Source organism: Penicillium robsamsonii, assembly GCF_028829455.1.
Source record: "Penicillium robsamsonii strain IBT 29466 chromosome Unknown utg000003l_segment0_segment0, whole genome shotgun sequence".
Classification (NCBI taxonomy): domain Eukaryota; kingdom Fungi; phylum Ascomycota; class Eurotiomycetes; order Eurotiales; family Aspergillaceae; genus Penicillium; species Penicillium robsamsonii.
Window position 1 is genome coordinate 623,348 of NW_026643221.1, and position 21,925 is coordinate 645,272.

General features: G+C 48.7%; 10 protein-coding genes across 10 annotated transcripts; 4 read left to right on the top strand and 6 right to left on the bottom strand.

Annotated features, from left to right (window-relative positions):
- Positions 1-545: 545 nt before the first annotated feature.
- On the top strand, positions 546-1,868 carry N7447_004942 (uncharacterized protein; the record flags this gene model as incomplete). The annotated part of the gene is made up of 4 exons (XM_057229204.1): positions 546-728; positions 818-937; positions 1,006-1,379; positions 1,451-1,868. The coding sequence occupies 4 exons, from the start codon at positions 546-548 to the stop codon at positions 1,866-1,868; spliced, it is 1,095 nt and encodes a 364-aa protein (XP_057084294.1).
- Positions 1,869-3,623: 1,755 nt separating this feature from the next.
- Positions 3,624-3,869, top strand: N7447_004943 (uncharacterized protein; the record flags this gene model as incomplete). Its single annotated transcript, XM_057229205.1, has 2 exons — positions 3,624-3,777; positions 3,835-3,869. 2 exons carry the CDS (start codon positions 3,624-3,626, stop codon positions 3,867-3,869), a joined length of 189 nt encoding a protein of 62 aa, XP_057084295.1.
- Positions 3,870-4,255: 386 nt separating this feature from the next.
- Positions 4,256-5,320, bottom strand: N7447_004944 (uncharacterized protein; the record flags this gene model as incomplete). Its single annotated transcript, XM_057229206.1, has 1 exon — positions 4,256-5,320. The coding sequence occupies one exon, from the start codon at positions 5,318-5,320 to the stop codon at positions 4,256-4,258; it is 1,065 nt and encodes a 354-aa protein (XP_057084296.1).
- Positions 5,321-5,534: 214 nt separating this feature from the next.
- N7447_004945 (CoA-binding protein) lies at positions 5,535-6,052 on the bottom strand (the record flags this gene model as incomplete). Its single annotated transcript, XM_057229207.1, has 2 exons — positions 5,535-5,914; positions 5,968-6,052. 2 exons carry the CDS (start codon positions 6,050-6,052, stop codon positions 5,535-5,537), a joined length of 465 nt encoding a protein of 154 aa, XP_057084297.1.
- Positions 6,053-6,261: 209 nt separating this feature from the next.
- N7447_004946 (Rad4 family protein) lies at positions 6,262-8,961 on the top strand (the record flags this gene model as incomplete). The annotated part of the gene is made up of 1 exon (XM_057229208.1): positions 6,262-8,961. The coding sequence occupies one exon, from the start codon at positions 6,262-6,264 to the stop codon at positions 8,959-8,961; it is 2,700 nt and encodes an 899-aa protein (XP_057084298.1).
- Positions 8,962-9,570: 609 nt separating this feature from the next.
- On the bottom strand, positions 9,571-11,012 carry N7447_004947 (intradiol ring-cleavage dioxygenase; the record flags this gene model as incomplete). The annotated part of the gene is made up of 5 exons (XM_057229209.1): positions 9,571-9,989; positions 10,126-10,291; positions 10,364-10,506; positions 10,556-10,711; positions 10,763-11,012. 5 exons carry the CDS (start codon positions 11,010-11,012, stop codon positions 9,571-9,573), a joined length of 1,134 nt encoding a protein of 377 aa, XP_057084299.1.
- A 1,642-nt stretch (positions 11,013-12,654) lies between these two features.
- Positions 12,655-14,367, bottom strand: N7447_004948 (sugar porter family MFS transporter; the record flags this gene model as incomplete). The annotated part of the gene is made up of 3 exons (XM_057229210.1): positions 12,655-13,339; positions 13,393-14,129; positions 14,182-14,367. The coding sequence occupies 3 exons, from the start codon at positions 14,365-14,367 to the stop codon at positions 12,655-12,657; spliced, it is 1,608 nt and encodes a 535-aa protein (XP_057084300.1).
- A 2,327-nt stretch (positions 14,368-16,694) lies between these two features.
- Positions 16,695-18,632, bottom strand: N7447_004949 (flavin-containing monooxygenase; the record flags this gene model as incomplete). The annotated part of the gene is made up of 1 exon (XM_057229211.1): positions 16,695-18,632. The coding sequence occupies one exon, from the start codon at positions 18,630-18,632 to the stop codon at positions 16,695-16,697; it is 1,938 nt and encodes a 645-aa protein (XP_057084301.1).
- Positions 18,633-19,775: 1,143 nt separating this feature from the next.
- On the top strand, positions 19,776-20,306 carry N7447_004950 (uncharacterized protein; the record flags this gene model as incomplete). Its single annotated transcript, XM_057229212.1, has 2 exons — positions 19,776-19,890; positions 19,939-20,306. The coding sequence occupies 2 exons, from the start codon at positions 19,776-19,778 to the stop codon at positions 20,304-20,306; spliced, it is 483 nt and encodes a 160-aa protein (XP_057084302.1).
- A 337-nt stretch (positions 20,307-20,643) lies between these two features.
- On the bottom strand, positions 20,644-21,447 carry N7447_004951 (Chitin-binding domain 3; the record flags this gene model as incomplete). The annotated part of the gene is made up of 2 exons (XM_057229213.1): positions 20,644-21,288; positions 21,346-21,447. 2 exons carry the CDS (start codon positions 21,445-21,447, stop codon positions 20,644-20,646), a joined length of 747 nt encoding a protein of 248 aa, XP_057084303.1.
- Between the last annotated feature and the right edge of the window lie 478 nt (positions 21,448-21,925).

The window sequence follows — 21,925 nt, forward strand, 5'->3', positions numbered from 1 at the left end:
ACATCCAGTTAACTATGGGTATGTAAAATAGTATTAGGATAACAGGAATGTGAAAAAATCCGCAAGAGAAAAATAGTATTATATAATTATGAAATTTCTAGTTAACTAACTAACTAGTCCCCCCCAGGTCAGAAGCTGAAGGGGACTAGAAATTATGTAAGATTTTTCTAGTCCCCGCAAAGTCTTTTCTAGACCCGCTCAGCTGGAACCCGGGTGCGAAATAGTGGTGTTACAGGGTAGTGGGCGTGTTACAGGGTAGTGGGCGGTCAAGGGGCGGCTGGACGTCCAAAGTTACGAACGGAAAGGTAGCCGTTTCTGGCTCCAAAAGCGGTCATTTTCGGCGTCAATCCCACAGGTCCTCATATTCTAGATGTAAATGCTGTAATTCTCCTTGGGCATTGGTCTTGAGATAATTGCCCCCGCCCTTGTGCGCTACTTGGGCCCCAATATTTTCATGTCTGATTGTTTCATATTTGCGGGTGTCCTAGAAAATTAAAGCAGAATCCTTCTTTCCGAAGAGGTTCTTCGGCGTCAACTTCTCCCTCATGGCGCCTCCCTCAGCAACACTTATTCACTCCCTTGGTCATAATACCTTGGGAAAGACAGATATTGCTGTGCAGTCGGTCCTTTTGGCTATTGCTTTTGCTGCTGTCGGTCTGCGGCTATGGTCGCGACGATTGCAGTGTATTTCGCTGAAATTGAATGATTTGTTGATTATAGTTGCGACGGTATGGTTATCTATTACATTGCTTCTTCTCGATATGTGGCGTTGTTAGTTCCCCGCAATATCTCGACAGGGCTGATTATAGAAACATAGTTTGTTATGATCGGTCGCTATGTAGTGGAAATCATCATGGTCGTACTGTGTGGAATGGGGCTGCATTCCACCGAAGTAACCCATGTGGGAGGGGCTGAGGTTTTTATTCGTTTCAACGAGGTAATTCCCAATGAGTGGAATCCATTTAATTCATATCGATTTGTTTCTTCAACTAACCATACCATCAGCTTACATATGCGGGTGATCTTCTCTGGGTCACTGTGATTGCCTTGATCCAGTTGTCGATTCTCAGCTATTATGTGCACAGCTTTGGTCGGCATGCTATTACCTTGCTAGCACATGCTATCATGAGTCTGTGTTTGGCTCTCTGGGTTGCAGCCTTCTTTGCAACGGCGTTTTTCTGTACTCCGCCGAAGAGAATATGGCTTGTCGACACTCCGGGTCATTGCGGTGATCGCAAGATGTTACATACTGGTGTCCACGCGAGTGAGGCAATTCTCAGCTTCTTTGTTGTCATTCTTCCTATCCCTTTGATATGGGGTACCCCGTTATCGAAGACTAGGAAGGCTGTACTAATTTGTATCCAAGTGCTAGGGCTGGGGTGAGTACCCACCCCATGATCGTATGCAAGAAGATACATAGTACAAACATGTTGACTAACTAATGCTCTAGCATCATTTCCATTATTGCTGTCCGTGCGAAACTCGAGTTCGACCTCGACCCAAAAGACCCAACGCACGGTTCTGTCAGGAAGTCAATACTCTCGTGCATCATCCCTCTTCTAGCATTAATTGTTGCCTGCCTCCCAACACTGGAGCCAGCCATTCAAAGGATCTTCAGAATATCGGCGTTACCATCTCCAATCCATACCTCTATGTATGACCCCAATTTTGCGAGGTACTGGAGGACGACGGTTCTTTCGGGCAGGCGGTTGGATGAGCCAGAGATGCCTCTGGTCACTATCACTCAGCCTTTCGTGGCAAAGATGGGCCATCTTGCTCCCGGGCATATTCAGGTCACTTCACATTGGGAGATTCATTCGTCGCGAGGTTCGGCGAGACTCGATAGATCACCCGCACGGCAGGCCTGACGGGATTTATTGAGAGGTTTGTGATTTATATAGACCTAATTATAGACATCGAGGCTGGTACTCGGAATATATTAAGTTTCTTCAATTTTTGGTACCTACTCCCCCGAAGTACAGCAATAAATACCCTCGGTATCAACCGCTCAATGTGTATACCTTCTGCGTCTAAATATCTAGTATATCTATTCGTTGGTTTCCTTATTGTCGCTTGTTGTAGGGAGATACGGGGTGTTGAATGGATCAAATACAAAAATTTTACAAAAAAATGTAGACCCAGATTCATAAGCCTCGATATTTATATATCACAGGTACAAAGACATTCCGATGCATATGAACAAATTCCCGAGCCTCCTTTCTTTCCTTGAAATATTCACAATCACTGTATACACCAAGCCCAGGTGAGACTACTGGCTGTCATTCTCTTTGTTAATTTATTCAACCTAGGAAGACTTGCGGACATTATCTGGTACATACTCTCAATCTGGAAACTAAGCATATGCTTTATATACGCCGGCCATTGAGATCTTTCATCCCAACTCATCGTGGTTGGCCAATTGGCCTAGTGGTAAGGCATCCGTTTCCGGTGCGGGAGATCGTAGGTTCGAATCCTGCATTGGTCGTCAACTTTTTGCTTCTCTCCCCTGTAGATATATAGAGGGGGTATAGTTTTTGTATACCGAATCCATGGAATGTTTTTCTTCCGAGACAGCCTGAAGGTTGTTTGACTGGGGTGATGAGGTAGGTGGTAAGAGATATAAAATAAATCACGTGTGGCTATCTATTTAGGGCTTGTGTATAGAGAGGTAGGCAGGCAGGTAGGTAGTTAGGAGAAAAGAAACAAACTTGGAGAAAGCACTAACTGGGTTGGACGGAGAAAATACTTATGATCAAAATAATATGCTGTTTGATAGAGCCCTCCCTTCATATATATAAATAAATATAGTTAGTTATATGTATACTTGGTCAATTGGAACATGCTACCTTGTTTGAAACTTATCTTACTGAATAGATTCGAAACTACCTGGAATAAATATATAAAACATGTGTACCATGTTAATTAATAACCTGTTATACATGTGAATGATACCGATCATCTTTTCACAGTGCATGCATTTTAAATAACCATTCACTCCTATGGATTTGCAAAACAGGATTGCCTAAAAACACCACCCACCCCCGCCCCGCCATATGAGGATGAAGAGAGAAAAAGAGAGAGAGGCAGGCGGCCTACTAAATAAACTAAGTAAGTAAACCAAGCAAGCCAAGAAGAATGGGAAAAAGAAAACGCGTATACACGTCAAAAAACAAAAAGATAACGACCAATGCAGGATTCGAACCTACGATCTCCCGCACCGGAAACGGATGCCTTACCACTAGGCCAATTGGCCGCCTTGTGTATTAGTTGCTTAGGTTAAGTATTCATAAGGAGCCAAGCTATCGACACTACGCTAATCTACATGTAGCTAGCTATTTACAAACAGTAAGTACGTACATGCACTGATATTAACGTAGGCCTGAGGTGAGAGCTATCTTTTACATGAGCAATCTGAGTGACTATTATGATGGAATTAAATATCTCGATTAGATCCCAAGGGAGACAGGAAACCCTAAGGCGGAGGATGTCTAGGAACAAACAAATAAATGTCACCTAATAACGCAGAAGCAAACCAACAAGCTAACATTCGTCCAGATGCGATGCGACGCTAACAAGCTCGACGCCCCCCATCTAGGGCTCCACACTGACTAGTGTTCTCTAGGATGGTGCTTTGGCAAAGTGCTGCGCCTAAGCTCGACGCTAACTCCCCTAAGATTGGTGATGGTTCCGCTGCGGGTCCTATAGACCCTGCGTTTGGTGTCTTCACTCCAGCCTTAGCGTTGCTGCTGAGAAGAAGGGCTCTATTGCTGTTTCCAAGTAAGCCATACATGGTATAGTTGCGTTGTGTTTTATTCTTTTTTATCAGTTGAACAGATTGTGATGAGGAGGTTGTGAAATTAGTAGACTAGCCGACCAAGATTGGGGATGCGCAATCGGCTATGTTGTCCAGCTGTTAAGTTGTTATTTATTATTTGAAACAATGTCAAATGCATTCCTTGATTCAATGATAAGCCGAAGCTTTGGTGCATAAGTCACAGGCAAATTTGAAGTTGGACACAGAAACCCGCAGGAAAATCCTGCCATGTAATGAGACAGGCAGACGAAGCTGCAAGGAGCGCACGCAAAAAAATCGAAACATAGAAATCGTAAGTCGTAGTCAAATCAAAACCGGCTTGTCCGGTCCGGACCACCCAGTTAAAGAGCGCCCTTGGGGGTATCAGGTCGTTACACGCGATGAAAATAAATACAGCCATACTACTCGAGATGGAAGATGTCCCGAAAGGCAAAGACCAGCCTAATCAGAGTCATACATGTCCACATCGTCCACTACCACCGTCGTCCCCAACGCCTCCTTACCTTGCCTGATCATCGCCTGCAACTGCTTATTTAATCGCTGGATACTGGCATCTTCTTCTCGTTCCTTTCGGCGCATCTTAGCAGCCTGTCGCTGGATATCAGCAGACGCAGGAGCATCCCTCAACCGAGGGGATGGAAGGCCCGCCTGTCCCTTAGGAGGTGAGTGGGCTCCGCCAGAAGAATAAGTGACTCGCTTAGCGAGCCGGGGCATTACAGCGGATTTGCGGCGAGGACTGGATGCCTGAAAAATGCGTCGTGTGCGGAGTGACGGGCTAGCAAGCTCACTGCTGCCCACGAATGGATCCGAGCTCTCGGGTACCACGACCCAGCTTCGGTCAACGTCATCATCTGGGTATTGGCCGGGTATGGGCGTCGAGCAGAATGTGCTCGGGCTGTACAAGTCTTTCTCGGTAGATGGGTTGGTTGAGGGCTGCCAGCTGGATTCGAGAGTTGTTGCTGGCCCGGATGACATGTCATAGCCCTGTCCTCCTCCTGCGTAGAAACCTCGAAAGGCACCAGCCCAGCATAAATCGAGGACTTTGGTAACGGCTTTGATCACGGTCTGGCCCCAGCCTGTGGGAGTTGTGGTGTTGGGGCCATCGGGGCTTGCAGATATGATGCAAGAGTCGCGGCGGCTGCGCTTGCGACTGCCGTTGTAGTCTAGAGTTGTGGACTCGTCGCTGGAATCGAAGGAGGGTGGGAGGAAGGATTCGCGGTATCGGTTCGGACGGTAATCTAGCTCGGCAGAGGCGTGGAAATCGTTGCCTCCACTTACGCTTACTGAGCGGTAGTTGGAGTGGATCATGGGAGACTCGGTGAAATTGGACTCAAAATGCGACGAAAGTTTTTCTGTGTTACGACGTGGTCGCTTGCGACTGACTGAAAGAGAATATAGTGAGGTGGAAGCCGTGGAGGCTGGTACTTGGAATAGCTGAGAGGGCGCATTTGAGAGGTCGAGTTTCGGTGGTGAAGCAGAGTTGAAGAAGGCGTGCATGTCGGGCATTTTAGAAGAAAAGAAACTAAGACAAAGAGAAAGATCAAAGATCAAAAGATCAAAAGATCAAAATCGGAGAAAAAAAGAGAACTGAAGAAAAAAAGGAAGAAAAAAAGAGAGAGGTTGGATACCGTGTCGGGATTAGTGTTCCTGTTTGTCTCAACACTATTTAAAACCCCCTACATGACATTTTCATGATATACATACATATATATCCTTGAATTTACAATCGTTGGCTGGTCCATTGTACTCCAGCTGCCTCTAATCCCTCATCACCATCAACTAACACACACCATCCCTCGCTGCCTTGTCCTCCATCTCCCGCGATCACCGCCTCAAAGTGACTATGAGCGTATTCCAGCACTTGATTGTCAAAAGTGCCAGGCTGTAACCAGACTGCAGGGATCCCTACTGAGTGCGCTTCCTCCAACACCTTAAGGGTCACAGCCGGAGGAGTCACCACTGACAGGGAAGTCTGCGACGGCGATGGCAAACTGGCCGGCGAGGGGACAGTATCGTAAGCACGCGAGGGGAGGGTGATCTGCGCTGCTCGGGGATTGAGTGGTGTCACCGGTAGAGAGTGTTGATGATACCAGGCGAGGACTGCAATGATTTAGTTCCCTAGTACAAATGCCAACAGAGGTGTTTTCTCTTACTCTTGTATCCGAACTTATGAGTGTCATTGCTAGCCCCCGCCACTGCAAAGCGGGGGGAAGAGAAGAACCGCTTGACTGCTGCCATTTGGGATAAATGTATGTTGATTCAAGGATTGAATAATTTAAAAAGGGCACTAGTTAACTAGATGTAAATAATGGCAAAAGGGTGTAAAGTTGTGAAGTTGCAAGTTGCAAGGAAAACTAAAATAAAGCGCAACCTCGGCCGATGACTCTCCCTCTTCCCCCCGACATTCGGCGACCCTTCGTTAGTACTTCACATCACATTCATTTCGCATGCCACCCTTCGTCCCCCGCAAGCGCGTCTCCTCCGAGGACCCGCCCCCGGCCAAGCGCCAGGCCCGGCCCGATGATTCTCAAGCTCCTTCCCAAGCTCCCCGTGCTCCGTTCCACCTCTCCGACTCCGACTCCGATTCCAACTCATCTCTGAGCGACGCACCTGAAGATCTCCTCAAGGGAAATACACCCGAGGAATCTGATGATGAAGAAGAGGATATTGATTGGGAGGATGCGATAGACACAAAGACCAACGCCACTACACCTACCGTCGCAGCTCCGGAGCTACAGGACCTAGAATTGACCCTGGATCAAAATGAGAGTCACGTATCCGATCTTCTGGATGGGAAAAAAGGGCCCAGTAAAATTGAGCGCCAAATCCGGATCCAGACACACTGTATGCATGTCCAATGCTTGCTTTTCCACAACGCTATCCGCAATGCCTGGAGCAACGATTCCAAGGTCCATGAGATCCTGCGCAAAAAGCTACCGGAAGGGATCCACAAGGAAGTCAAGAAATGGCGCATAGCATCGGGCCTAGAGCTCCCAGAACCAAAGCCGGAACCGCCCAAGAGTAAGAAGAAGGGCAAAAAAGCCCAGAGAAATAAAGACTGGAGTGACGAGTCGGAGCGACTGGAACCAGGCCAGCCGGATATGAGCCGTGGCGATCCAATCATTACGTTGATGAAGGTGTTGGTCGCATACTGGAGGAAGCAGTTTCACATCACGGCGCCAGGACTGCGAAAGTATGGATACCGGCCGGTATCTGCTCTGGAAACTGCAATAACCGACTTTCGTGAGGAAGAACATGATCCAGAGCGCCATGGTGAGCGCATCGCCAACATCGACGAATTCCGCGCGACCGCCGAGCGTATGCAGGGCTCACGGGACATCGGCGCACAGCTCTTCACAGCTCTCGTCCGCGCTTTAGGCATCGAGGCCAGACTCGTGGCTAGCCTACAGCCGCTGGGATTTGGTTGGACCAAGGGAGAGACGTACACACCTGTCACACCTTCCAAGGATACCGAAAAAGAAGGAGAATTGGAAGGATCTGAGCCCGAGACTGATGTAGCCGAAAATAAAGGACCAGCGAAGAACAAGCGCAAACAGTTTGACAGTGATCTGCCGTTTCCTATCTACTGGACCGAAGTTGCTTCACCGGTCACGAATGAGATCATATCTGTCGACCCGCTTGTACTTTCTAACCCCGTGGCACCATTTGCAGATACAGATCTACAAGCAAACTTCGAGCCCCGCGGTGCAAAAGCAGACCGTGCTAAACAAGTCATATGCTACGTCGTTGCCCATTCATCGGATGGTACTGCTAAAGAGGTCACAACAAGATATCTTCGACGGCGGACCTGGCCCGGCAAAACGAAGGGTTTCCGAATGCCCCTGGAAAAAGTACCCGTAGGTCCACGCGGGAACTACATCGCCTTCGACTGGTTCGGTATGGTAATGCGCGGGTACCAACGAGCCCGTAAGAGTAAAACAGCAGTTGATAAACTTGAAGAAACGCGAGATCTACAACCCAACCAACCCGAAAAGAAGAAAACAACCCAAACCGCCGACACCCTCCAAAGCCTCCGAACCTCCACCGAATTCGTCCTAGAGCGCTTCCTCCGCCGCGAAGAAGCCCTCCGCCCCGGCGCCGAACCCGTACGAACCTTCATCGCCGGAAAAGGCGCCCGGGCCAAAGAAGAACCCGTCTTCCGACGGGAAGACGTACTAAAATGCCTCTCTGCTGAAAGCTGGCACAAAGAAGGTCGCCAGCCGAAACCGGGTGCAGTAGCCCTCAAGCGTGTGCCCATCCGCGCAGTGACCCTCATACGCAAACGCGAAGTCGACGAAATGCATCGCCAGACCGGCGAGAAACCACTACAGGGTCTGTACGCGCGCGACCAGACAGAGTACATTGTCCCGCCGCCTATCCAGGACGGCCGTATCCCCAAGAACGAATATGGTAATATCGACTGTTTCGTGCCGAGTATGGTCCCTGCGGGTGCGGCACATGTCCCCTTACCTGGTACCGTTCGGGTGTGTAAGAAGCTTGGCATCGACTATGCGGAGGCAGTGACGGGATTCGAGTTTGGGTCAAAGATGGCTGTGCCGGTTATTCAAGGTGTTGTTGTAGCGGCTGAGAATGAGGGCTTGCTTAGGGATGCTTGGAAGGTTGAGGCCGCGGAGAAGAGGAAAAGGGAGGAGCTCAAGGCTGAGAAGAAGATTCTGCAGACGTGGAGGAAGTTTCTATTTGGGCTACGAATTATGGAGCGAGTGAGGGATGAGTATGGGGGTGGGGATCCAGATGCTGATCGGGAGCGCGATTCGCATAATCCTTTTGCTGTACAGAAGAAAAAGCGAGAGGAGGAATTGGATGATGGGGCTGATGAAGATATGCCTGATCGGGAGTCGTCATACAACGCGTTTGATCATGGCGGTGGCTTTCTTCTTCCTGGTCATGAAGATGATGCGGACGATGGGTTAGTCGAGAATCATGATCAGCAGCGGAGTCATGCAAATCCGTCTCAGACTGACGCTGATGACGCCGATGACAGCATGTCATTTGAACCTAGACGTCCTGCTGCAGACTCCCCTGTGTCTATCTCCTCGGGTTCAGATAACGAGGCGGACAATGATAAGGGTGAAGACTTGGAACCTGAATACACTCCTCGCCCGACACGACGAACGCGAGGCCGTTAATGAAATGAATGTGTCATCCATATGGCTGAAGAGGGCTGTGTATTTTACTGTGTAGTAATCGAAGATATTACTGCACTGGCCACTTGAGCAGCACCCCTGGAGTCTTTTGTCTCTTGGTAAAATTGTTAGCAAATTCATAACCGACGGAAAGCACAAGTGGAAAGACTTCTTTGATGATAATGATTTACAGCGCTTAATAAAAGTGCCTCACCAAAGTCTGCGTAGTCAACACTCTTAGGTCAGGTTTGACCTTAACAATCAGCTCATTTGATGTCGAAATAATCACTAGATACTACTAGGTAGGTCCGGTTCTTAATCAAGGAGGGAATCTCTATCGTGAAGACGAGTCTCTCTCGCAGAACAGTTTACGACTGATATGGATTGGAATCTAAGCAGTGTCTTTCCAAACAAATCACTTAAAACTATAACTGTAAATTCGATGTGAAGAGCGAGGCAAAACCCATCACAAACTCTTTCGACTCTTGCAATATCGAAAATGTAACAGCTAGTGGAGGACAGGAGATTAAATAACCATATGACCTACCTACCCATTTGCAGCAGTCGTGAGACAAGCACACACCGTCTCATTTAGACAGACCGAGACGTAGCCTAGGCAGTTGGGAAGCCGCTTGGGGGGCCACCACCGGAGCCACCGCCACCAGGACGACCGGAGTTCTCATTCTCAACACCACCCTCCTCGGTGTAGTAGGCTGCAGGGGTAACGGTAGTGTCCTGGGTAGGGTCGAGACCAACCGAGATCCAAGCGAATATTCCATCGGAGACATCATCGCCCAGATAGACGTATTCCATGAATGGGTCAATGGTATCGAGCTCTTCGCCGAGAATGCTGTCCTCGGCATTTGTCGTCAAAGCCTGAGTGTTGGTTGAATACGGGGCGACCTCCTCAACGGCGGCAATTAGATCCTGGTCGAAGAAAATCTGTCCAACGTGCGAGGAGTGCGTGGTATACAGACCAGAGATGGTTCCGTTTGCAAGAACCTTGGTCTCATTGGCTGGGTGGGCGAGGACTGTTGATGAAGTTAGTGAATATTGCAACGTGTTTTAACTGGCCATATGTGGCAAAGGTAAGTTGTGCAAATAAGAAAACTGTAGAGAAAAGGAGACATGACTATGAGGGGAGGTTCTCGTAGCTGGGCAACTTACCATGGATGTGAGTTGCACGGCCAGTGTAATGGCCTGGGAAGGTTGATTGGAACTGGATGACACCATCCTCGTTACTCTTCTGGACACCTCGGTTGAAGGTCGCGTCAAGGTTAGTGCTATCGCCAGAGTTGCCGTTTCCACTGGCGACGACTCCAGAATAGACACCCTATAATGATGGACATGAGCGGAACGGTTCGCATTGTGATACAGTGAGATTTGGGCTGGAGAATTTTCTTACGGTCGAGTTGCAGTGCCACATGTCTATGTAAATCTCCGGAATAGGCTCGCAGGTGTTGGTGTTGATCAGCTGGATGTCCATGTAGAGAGGAACACCACCCTGGGACTCCGCGATGTTTTTACGGACCAGTTCACCCGTGACATCTAAGCCGCGTCAGTAAATTCAATCGTAAAACAGAGATGGCAAGCTGACAGTAAGGCCCCTGAGTGACTTCAGGCCCAAGAATGCAGGTCGCATCGGTGCCAAACAACACTTCGGGGTCGGTAGAGGAATCCACTCCCGTGAGGTTGGAGTGGTGCGAAGTATCCAGTGGGCTATCAGCGTTACGCGCCTTGAGATAGTGGTTGGCTACCAACTTGTTAAAATGTGATAGTATTTGGACTTGACTTCAAAACATACTACGCTCAAGACCAAGGTGGCGACGTATGTTCTTCACGGCCATGTGACGCCGAGCAACGTTTCGGCTTTGATGGCCTCGACGCTGAAGGCGAGAGGCGCATTGCGCAAGGCTGCGTGAGTGAACAGGGGCACTTTGCAAGAATGCAGCTCGCTCGGCAGCTTCGGCTCTGACATCATGCCCTGGGTGCGCGGACGCAATGCCAGTCAGAGCACTCAGGCCGATGGCAACAACAGATGCGAGATAAACCATGGTCGAGGTATCAACCTAATCACTGGGTTTCAAAGGACAGAAAGGAGAAACTTCAAAGTAGGGAGTCCAGACCAAGGCTTTAAAAGCTGATTGAATGTGAAGGAGGAAGTTGAGGATGCCACAGCTGGGTTACTTGGGGTGTTTTATACCTTCCTGTTGCCTCTCCAGATAACATCCAAGGCGGATCATGACTCGATTCAGGATAGTCCCGCCCGAGAAAGACATTGTCATGAAGCTGACGAGGAATATGGAGTTACATTGACAAATGAAACGCGGAATATTTCTCAGCGAGGAAGGCTTCCTGGTAACTGCAGGACCCCGCAGCGGAGTTCTAACCATCCGTCAATAAAACCGCGACATCCTAGGGCAAAGGGCTGTAATTGCCTGCAATTGATAGGACATCGGTAGATTATGAACGAGGCAGACAGCAGTAATTCTAACCATCTCTGATGAATCCACTGTCGATCATTCTGGCACTAGTGTCCTGCTAAGGACAAACGAGCCATTGGCGTTTTCGCAATTGTCCATGTGGGGAATTAAGGACGAGGCCAAAGTATGATATTCATAGAACAAGTCTTCCCCTGCGTGGACTGGACCAAGTGATCGACCAAGATGACGAGGCTTCTTTAATCCAATCTATAGCTGATCCACCCAGAAATCTGTAGTTGTGGAAGGAGTATCTGAAAGCAGAGACATAGCCACTAGATAGCAAACGAGCAGTCATCTCCGTCGGTGACCGCGCAAGGCCGTAGCAGGGTAGCGCATGCATCCCCGACTCGTCACGGATAGGTTTAACGCCAGGGGACAGATAGGCTCCCTGTAAAACCCCCCGCCAATCAATTTCCCCCAAAGCCCGGTCCATTATAGCTGCAATGTAACGACCAGACGGGAGGAGTCTTCCTAACGTGCGTGGTAAGTATACGTAGTCGGGTCTTGGCGGTCCCGTCCCCTGACAACAGTCAGCGGAGAATGGAGCCCCGACAGCTTTGGCTGTGTATTTGTGTTAATAGTCAACAATGAGCATGTCGCATTCCGAGGATTATCGGAAAACCTCGGATTCCAATTAATGCAAGACAAGGCACATGTGAAAGACTTTGCTTTAGTGCATTTCCCGTTCAATCTGTGTTGAAGAGCATTTGCAAAATGACGTTTGGACCTCGGATTTCCAGGGCTTGCCAAGGCGCTGACATAACCCCATGAAAGGCTTGGCGATTGCTTGCTGCCCGAAGATCTTCCGATGCCTGAGAAGTTGACGAATGTTGGCGTGGTTGGTATGGTTGGTGTAAGAGTAGTGAATGTGGGGTTCAAATTTATGCGAGAGAGGATGGCTCATCAGTTACACCCCAGGGGTGTTCGCTTGGCAGGCACGGGTTTGAAGCTTTTATCTTTATCTAATATTTACACAGTTAAATGGGTTTCTACAGGAATTAAGAGGAAGATAGTATCACGAGTATTCGGAATTAAATGGAGTATGGTACATGCATATTCGTGGATATCGGGGGCAATGTCGCATGAAACCGTCAACGCATGATAGAGGCAAGAATAGAAACGAAGGCCGGCTGAAAGTGAGCCAAAACTACGTCAAGGGAGCAGTGAACAAGTGAACCACCATGCCAGAGCTAGGTAGACCCACCTGCATGACCTAGACCTCCTGCTGAGTCACGCTGGGGAGATGAGCAGTCTTCTCGTCCAATCCAATCTCGGCAGCAAAGGTGGTGGAAGGCTTCCACTTGGCAGAAGTGCGGGGAGTGGTCTCTTCCATCATCTTGTCAACCTGCTCCAGAGTCAAACCCTTGGTCTCGGGTACGAGGAAGTAGGTGTAGACAAAGGCGCAGCTGCACAGCGAACCCCAGATGAAGAACACCTTAGCGCCAAGGTTACCCTTGTCGGCGTCCGTCATGTAAGGAGTGATGACTGCGATGATGCAGTTCCAGAGCCAATTGGAAGCGGTGGAGAGGGCAACACCGCGGGACCGAATGGGCAGAGGGTAGATTTCACCGATGACGACCCAAGCGCCAGGGCCCCAGGTGCTGGCGAAGAAGAAGATGTAGATGCAAATGAAGGCGATCATGGCGCTGACGGCCTTGGGGTTTTGGCCATCGGTGACACCGATGATGGCGACAATGAACTGGCAGAGAACCATACCCAGGGCACCCCAAAGGAGCAAAGCACGACGTCCGTATCTCTCAATGGTCCAGAAGGAGATGGGGGTGGAGAAGACATTGACGATGGTGGTGATCATGCTGATCATGAAGGGATCGTCAATTGTGCCAAGCTGCGTGAAGAAAGTGGTTCCAAAGTAGAAGATGAAGTTGACACCAGTCCACCTATGGCTCATTAGTTTCTATTCAGTAATAGGGAGAGGAAATATGAGACATACTGTTGCATCATCTGCAGAGAGGTACCTAGAATAGTACGACGAACGTTGCTGTTAGGGTGCCAAAGGCTTCCGGTGAAGCAGCTGAGCCAGGTGCTGAAGTATCCACCCTGGGGGATTGCCATGAGTTCGTACTGGTTGTTGGCGTCAATCTCATTCAGCTCGTACTCCACAAATTCTGAGTTCTCGGGCTGGCCACGGATGCGGGCCAACACGGTGCGAGCCTTATCCTTTTGACCCTTGCGGATGTAGAATCGAGGGGACTCGGGCAGGAGGAACAATCCAAAGGCCAAAATGAGAGCCCAGAGCATCTGGAGGGCAATGGGAATTCGGTACGATCCACTGTCGGTACGGTTCTGAGTGCCATAGTTCACGCATGAGGCCATCATCATACCAACGGTGACGCAGAACTGGTAACTTGCGACGAGCGCACCACGGATCTTGCGGGGTGCAATCTCGGACATGTACAGAATGATGATAGCGGAGACGAATCCGATACCGAAACCGGAAATGAGACGACCGGCAACGAGAAGTCCAATGCTGGTAGAAGCAGTCTGCAAGACGACACCGACGATGAAAATGGTGCATCCAGCGATGATAGTGATCCGACGACCAAACCAATCAGCCAGATCACCGGCGATGATGGCACCAAAGAAAGTACCGGCAGAGAGAACAGAGACGATGAGCGACTTTCGGGATGAGGGGATAACGAAGAGTTCATCGGGGGTAGAGGCGCGATCCTAGGTACGATTAGTGGGATTACAGGAACTATGGGGAGACATGGACACTCACAAGATTCTCAAACTCGGAGATGAAGTACTCCATACCGAGAACACCGTTGATGTAACCAGAGTCATAACCGAAGAAAATACCACCAAAGGCGGCAAAGGCGCACATCAAGTAGGCCTTGAAAGTGACGGGAGCCTCGACGCGCGAGGCGTCGACCTGCTCATCAGAGACGACTGCTCCACCGGGCATGGTAGCGAGTCGATGTGGATAGATGTGTTTAAAAAAAATCCAGAAAGAGTGAGATACCTCAAAGACGGTGTGGAATGAGCGATGGGGATGAAGGAAGAGGAGAGGAGAGGGAGTGAGGAGGGGGAGAGGGTTTATATCCTGGGGGAGAGAGCCACTTGTGCTTCATCCCCAGACCTCCCCCATGTCCAAGAAAAAGAAAAAAAGCAAAAAACTGCAGGAAAAAAATAATAAAAAACTTAATCTAATCCATATTTGGCTTACTGTCGGCAACAAATACAAGGGAAATCTAGAAATCGGCTGGAATGACTTGTGTAGCCAAGTCGGCTCTGGAGATTTGACATAGAAAAACGGCAAGTATAGGTAAACCGGGGAAGCGCTCCACGGCCCAAGCTTACCGGGTATGCTTGGAGGATCTGATTGGTTGAAACTCCCAGGATTTATCCGTTGATTCCTGTCTCATCGGCCATCAGAAGGTCAAAATGAAAAAAAACCCCATAGAAAACCCCATAGAAAGCCTATAGAAAACGTTTGGTGGAACATCTAGAACCAAACAGAGCCTCGGGGCGCGGAAAACCAGAGATGTTCACTTTGGGATAGAAGGTCCGCGGGGAAAACAATGTTTATTGGTTAACTTCCATGGGACTGTGCTCCATGTGCCCCACATATGTTTTATTTTTTATTTTTTATATTTTTACCTTTTTCCCTTCGACGTATGACTCCTACTTATGTTATATGTATAGTAACCTCTTCCCCGGGTTTTTTTTTTTTTTTAACCTTGGAAGAAAAAGCGATGAGTCTGCTGACCTGAAAGGACAGTTCACAGTTCATTACTTTCAAACTAAAGCTTACTATATTCACATCAATGTCACATTGAGGGCAAGCCGTCCAAAGCACAGACCTTGGGCACGCCACACAATCCGACTCCTCTCCCCTTTACTTGAAGGGAAACCATAAGTCTTGGCGTAAGGCAAGCTTACTAGTACGGACAGGGTACAGTAAGAATAATCACGGGAGGATTAGTTTCATGCTAAGGTTTTACCTATTCAAGTCTGTGTATGTTCCTTGTATGTTCCTAGCCGTTGTTCAAAAAGCAAATAATATAAGAGCCAAAACAATCGTAAATCAAGACGATCAACAGTGTCAAAGTGGCTCGCAGCTCGGGCATAGCCGAGCCACTCAGTGGGTCTATCAGAAGACAAGATTTGCAATGGGCTTTCGAGGATTTCGAGGCTTTTCTCCTACGGGAAAATAAGCCAATTACCATACAGGAACGCCAACTGTCTCAGCTTTTCATCTCCGCACCTAGGCTTGGCAATCTTGGCAATCTTGGCAATCGCGCACTATCTTGGCAATCGCGCGTGAAAATGAATCCTTCCAGCCTGTCCCGTGCCGAATGATCGCCACAAGATGATTGACGGGCTATTGTCGGCAGGATTTTGTACCTTTTTCTTGGCTGCTTTTCGCTGTGTCGACGGTGCGCTTGAGCGTGGCATGTTATTCGACGTTCCCAAATTATGACTCTACCCAAACCTTCCAGAACCCGCTGTGACCCAACTCTGGAGCGCCCAAATATAGTAAATGCTACCCCGTATTCCTCGGCTTACGGAGTACGGAGGACCCGGCAGAAAACTTGCCATGTTCTCGGTAGAAATGGAACCACAAATGACCCACATTGGCTATGCGTACATGACGGATACCGAAGTTGAGGAGCTTGGGAGCGAGGAACCCCGACCGAAAAGAAGAGACGGCCCAAGCCGAACCCGGAGATGAGTTCGGTGAACACTTTCCGTTAGAAGAATTTATCATTCTAGGGGAAATTATCCGTACTGGATCGAACTTGTGCTCGACTAAAATTGTACTTATGCACTCCATACTAATTAGACCTTTGGAACATGGAGAAATCTCCGGATCCCACGGGTTTGGGGATTCCTGGGGCAAAATACTACCCCGGGACTTTTTTTTTTAATACTGTATTTGGTCACCGATTACCGGTAACGTGTTGCATTATCTACAAATCATGATCAATTTCCCTTTCGGGATTTGAATACATGGCCTCGACTATGATTCGTAGTATTCCCTTTTTCTTTTTTCTCTGGGTAAACTGAATCAATTTGACACATTTTTTTTGGACTAGGGATTGGATTTGAATTGTCCCACGTTGTACTTTGTGCAAGGCTCTCGAGTCCAGGACCCGACGGCTCGGTTGCACTTGCATCGAGACTCTCCCTACTCCGTACAGCAATAGGAAGTAGGTAATATTTTTTTTTTTCAATAAATCAACCACCAGGCCGTCTTAATCAGATCTGTGTGAACATGATTTCCAAAAACTATGCCTCAGGTCGAGGCTGAATATCAAGTCCTGCCAATCCGCCCGTCTGTCGCCAATCCTCAATCTCTTTCACATAACTCTTGATCCCCTCTCCCCAGATACTGAATTGTGCCGCCTGCACGGCTTCATGGTCCTCAAATTGCAGTCCTTCTCGATTGAAGTACGACGGAGTACAATGTAAAACACCTCCCAGTGCTCGCGCTCTCATCAAAACCTTGGAAGTCCATTCTCCTTCTGCGTGACAGCTAGGCTCAATAGTAAACTTGAGGACGGTGACATTCGGGTTTTTCTCCGAGATTACCTTGCCGGATTCGGAGATGATGTGGGCCACATGAACGGCAAGTTGATCAAGGACATAGACCTGGTTTGCTGTCGCTCCTGCTTGATACGGACCCGAAAAGAATAGGTTAGGAAACCCATTGGTCATGACTCCGTGGAGTGAAGCCAGCCCCTTCTGTCTTTTTTCTTGGAGCATCTGATTGTCACGGCCGGTCACAATCAGATCCCCAAGATCGGCACTGCCTCCAAGACTGTAGCCGGTCCCAAAAATTATGGCATCTAAATCATACTCTTGGCAATTTACTAAGATCCCGCGATTTGTAATATTGCGGATCCCTTTCCCATTAGTGTCTACCAGGGAGACATTAGACTGGTTGAATGCCGTGAGAAACTTGTCACTGAAGCACGGCCGTTTGCACCACCCGGGATACCACGGCTTCAGAGCCCAAACAGTCGCTTGATCCGTTACCGCGGTTTTCACGCGATGGCGGATCGCCTCTTGGCGATGCAAGTCCAACTCGCGCATCCGCGTCAGATGGTCCGGGTCAAGGCCAGAGGGACTCCCGATCAATACACTGAAAGATTGCATCTTAGTCCAACCATCATCGACAAGGTCTACGTCTGGGAGCGGACTCTCATTCGAAAGGAAGGCGTTGAAATTCTCCATGCGCTCTCGCTGCCACCCAGAGCCTGCTGCTTGGACCATTTTCGCCCACCAGGCGCGATCGGTGGAGTGATTATGACGCCAATCTACAGCAGACGGTGTGCGCTGGAACACAACCAATTTCTTTGCCCACTGGGCAAGGTGTGGGATTGCTTGTATAGCAGATGCGCCAGTTCCGACAAATCCAACTGTTTTGTCTTGTAGTCCATGCATAGTTGGGCTGCTTGGACTTCCTCCAGTGTAATCATAGTCCCAGCGAGAGGTGTGGAAAACCTTTCCCTTGTAGTTCGCGAGGTCATCCAATTTTGGTAGTTTTGGAGAGCTGAGTAGTCCGGTAGCTAAGATGACAAAATCGGATCGTATCGTAGTGGGTGATTGGCAATGTGGTGTGATATGGATTGTCCATCGACGATCCCGGTCGTTCCAAACCAAATGATTGACCTTGGTCTGGAACAACCCCCGTTCACTGAGATGCCATTGATCCGCAATGCGATTCGCGTGTTCTCTCAACTCGGACCCACTGACATACTTCTGCGACGGCATGTAATTTGTTTCCTCTAGTAAGGGCATGTAAGTGTAACTTTCGACATCACAGGCCAATCCGGGATATTTGTTCCACCACCACGTTCCGCCAAAGCTACCTGCTGTATCCACGAAGAGGATCTCAGTGGCACGAAGAAATCCAGACTGGAGTAGTCGCACCGCAAAGAGCAGTCCTCCAAATCCAGCGCCGACGATGACCATTCGGACCTTGTTCTGCTGGAGCAGGTTGTTGTCGATCGCGATATTTTCATTCGAATGAAGATTGTTGGTGACTTCATCGGTCAAGCCCACATATTGGGTTGGTCCATCTGGGCGCAGGCGTTTTTTGCGTTCCGCGTCATACCGATCTTGTGTCTCCTGTAGATAGTGCTCGCTCGTCTCAGCTATATTGGCGGTAGGTTGGCCGAGAGCAGGAGTCTGTTGGCCTGCAATATATCTCTCTAGTAGCATGGTGAAGTTTCAGAAAAAGTTTTCCTAAATGCAAATCAGGAAGCAGAAAAAGGGGTTATAAATATCATCAGTGTGTATCGGTTGTTCAAAGACGTGCATGACATGCATGGTATCAAGCAAGTCATTCCTGTTTTTCTGTGGTATTTCCTCGCAGTTCAATCAAATCGGGAACGAAGAGTAAACGGATAAAGAAAGCAAACGGAAAGAAAGCAAATTGCTTTTTCCAGACGGTGTAGAAAATTAGATTCTAAGAGGCTACGGAGTACGGTGTAGACTAGACCCTCATGCATAGTAGAATGGGGCCCATTGTGCTATCGGCTTCGGATTCGCTATAATAGCTGCATACATATAGCTTGTAATTGGTCGCCACGAGGACTGACAGGATCTGTTTGGGCTTGGCTACTCTTACCTAGCTTGGAATTCCTCAGTTATTTCACACAGGAGAATATTAGAAGAGAAGATGAATCCGATCCCCATAATAAGTAAAAGAGTAGATCATTCATGCCAATATATCTTGGATCTGATTGGATCTGGTCGAGCCCCATGTCAGCACTACTATCCAGCGCGAACCTTGTGGCTCCTGGTGGCGTTCACCTTAAATATAAATAGCCTTTCTTCAATAGACACTATGTTGAGCAAAAATTGTTTATCGCACCAAAACATCTCATATGAGTTTCTCATCTCGTGTGTTATTAGCTCTAGTAGCCTTTTCTTCTCTGTCGCTCGCCAAGGAAGTCGGTTATTTCGAGCCATTCTCCTGCGCTGACTCTAAAGGCTTTATGAAAGGTTCGCCTTCTAGATTGATTGCGTAGATCAGAGTTGTTGGAACCAGGTAAGAAACCCTGTTCTTGAAATCTGACACACTCATGTTAGGTCTACTCTTGAGAGTACCAAAACACCGTTATAGACTCCCTCAACACCTGTCCCAGCCGGGAGAATTTACCATATTAGGCGACACCCGATGATGCCCCTGGTTCCTGTTCCTGCAACCTTGGCAAAATCGATCTACAAGAATGTCTGATCGTCGATCAAATCACCGGGTGCTCGGATAACAGTACAAACGCTGATCAAAAACTATCCAGCAATAATGAGTGCTTTTCGACCGGCGAGAGCGAAAGTGCTATACTGACACGATGATTGATTATGGTCAAGCATGTATCTATTGTGTGTTGTGGATACAGTGCTATCATCTCCGCAGATAATTCCATCCTAGAGCTTAAAGGACTTCATTATTGCTGTTATGTTACTAATGATAATAGTAAGTATCTGGAATACCTGCCCAAGGACTAAACCCTCCCTCACTGAGTATCGATGAGTGATTTACCTGCATTCTCAACTCCGGCCATCGAGAGGAATGCGGACCATACCCTGAGGCGTATGATTGCGCCGGCGACCTGGGCTTTGGTCGTGCCGATGCCGGTGGGAATAGCAAATTCTATCATCCTAACAGCATGCCGAGAAATAGAACGAAAGCTCTGTCTAACGTGGGTGGCACCGTCTCCACCCCCTGTCAGTGGTGATACTTTTACAAGGACATTTGGCTCAACTACCAACTCGGTAATGTATACTGTCACTGTGTCCTCGGCAGATGCTACTACTACCGGGACAAAGGCTAGTAGTGGCAGGAGTGATGTTACTACGAGTAGTTCGGTTGGTACGGCAGGGAGTATGTAAAGCCTGGGACGGGGTCTTCTTTAATCGTTTCCGTTTGGGCTATCGCTGGAAGTGTTGGTGTCTTGATACTCTCGACGCAGTGAGGATCCAGTGTATTTGTTACATATGGAGATATCTAGGGCCTGTGGAGGTCACTTCTGATTGCTCTGTCATAAGCCAATAATCATAGATTGCCGAAATCTAATATATACATGTACAGCAGGCCAGAAGATAATCTTAGTGTGACATGCGTTATGAAACCCAATCTATCTTGGCTCTTGTAGTCCGTGTCCTTGCCTCCACATGCAGCTCTCTCTGCTCTAAATACCGATTCAGGTACCGGGTAACTGGAAATCCCTTACTGGATAGCAATGTCGGAGCAAGAGAGATAGATCTGACCGGTTTGGAAAGAGTTCCACTTCCAGGAGAGCAAAGTGTGGTTCGAGACGTAGTCGGGAAGCTTGATCTGCTTCGAGACTGTGTAACCATCGGCAATTGTTGTCTTGCAGGATCCTAGCTCAGCGCCGTCGACACCCTTGCACTTGGTGTCATCAAAGCCGTTGCACGTAAACCAGTCATTGCGGTGGCAAGCGTCGCCCTCACCGCAGTCGGCACTATAGCCGCACTCCTGTCCATCCACACTGTTGCAGTCAAGAAGACCTTCGTCGAAGCAGGCCTCGGCCTCCTGCTTCTCCTTCTCGGTTGGCAGGTAGTCAGGGTCCAGGAACTTGTCGACGAGAGCCTGATCCTGGCAGATACGGTAGGTGAACATGCCACCGTGATCACCGTTGTTATCAACACACCACACAACGTCAATAACGTCGCCAGCTTTGTAAGTCTTGACAACCTCTTTACCCCAGTCCTTGCCGGGCTGGTTGTAGTCGACGCTCACACGGGCATTGTATCCGCAAGGTCCGCTACGGCCAACCGGGGCGGCGTCGAGATCGGGCCAAGATTCAACGGGCTCGAGGATGGTGCACTCGGGGCATGTATCAGTTCCAGCCTAAATATTGTCAGTCCAAGGAATATCTTTGATGCTCAGTTCATCCAGGAGTCTAACGTCAAATCCGAGCTTGGTTCGGCTGTCTGGTGTGACCAGGTAGCCGTGTCCGGCAACCATGGTGGACAATGAGCCCAAGAGCACAACAGCGGCAGACTTCATGATGTTCGGCGAAGATGTAGTTTATTGGAAGCAAAGTGAATGATTGGAATCGGATACAGACCAAACCGTATGTTGGGGATAGGTCCTTTTATATTCTCATGCCTCGTTGGTTTGTACTTCAAACCCCCCTTGGGTAATTGATCTACCTCGTACACGATCCGATCCTACCATTTCTACAGGGTACGGACAAGAAGGCCAATCAGGAAGGGTTATTTTATTGGCTAGAAGAATATTTTGTGAAGAACCAATCTCAAATGGGGCTTTTTAAAGATGATCAGGATCGACGCTGCTAAGTGCAGGACGGGTGACCAAGCTTACGAAAGGTGGTAGGAGTGTTTGGACCACCAATAATGAAATTTGATGTTGCTATGCAGGGGTAAAGACGCTGCAGCGCCGTTGAGGAAATCCAAGCCTTGGCAGTGGCTGTTGCTTGGCTGAAGGGTGCGACGCCCGATATATTTCCGCCAGTTAAAACATT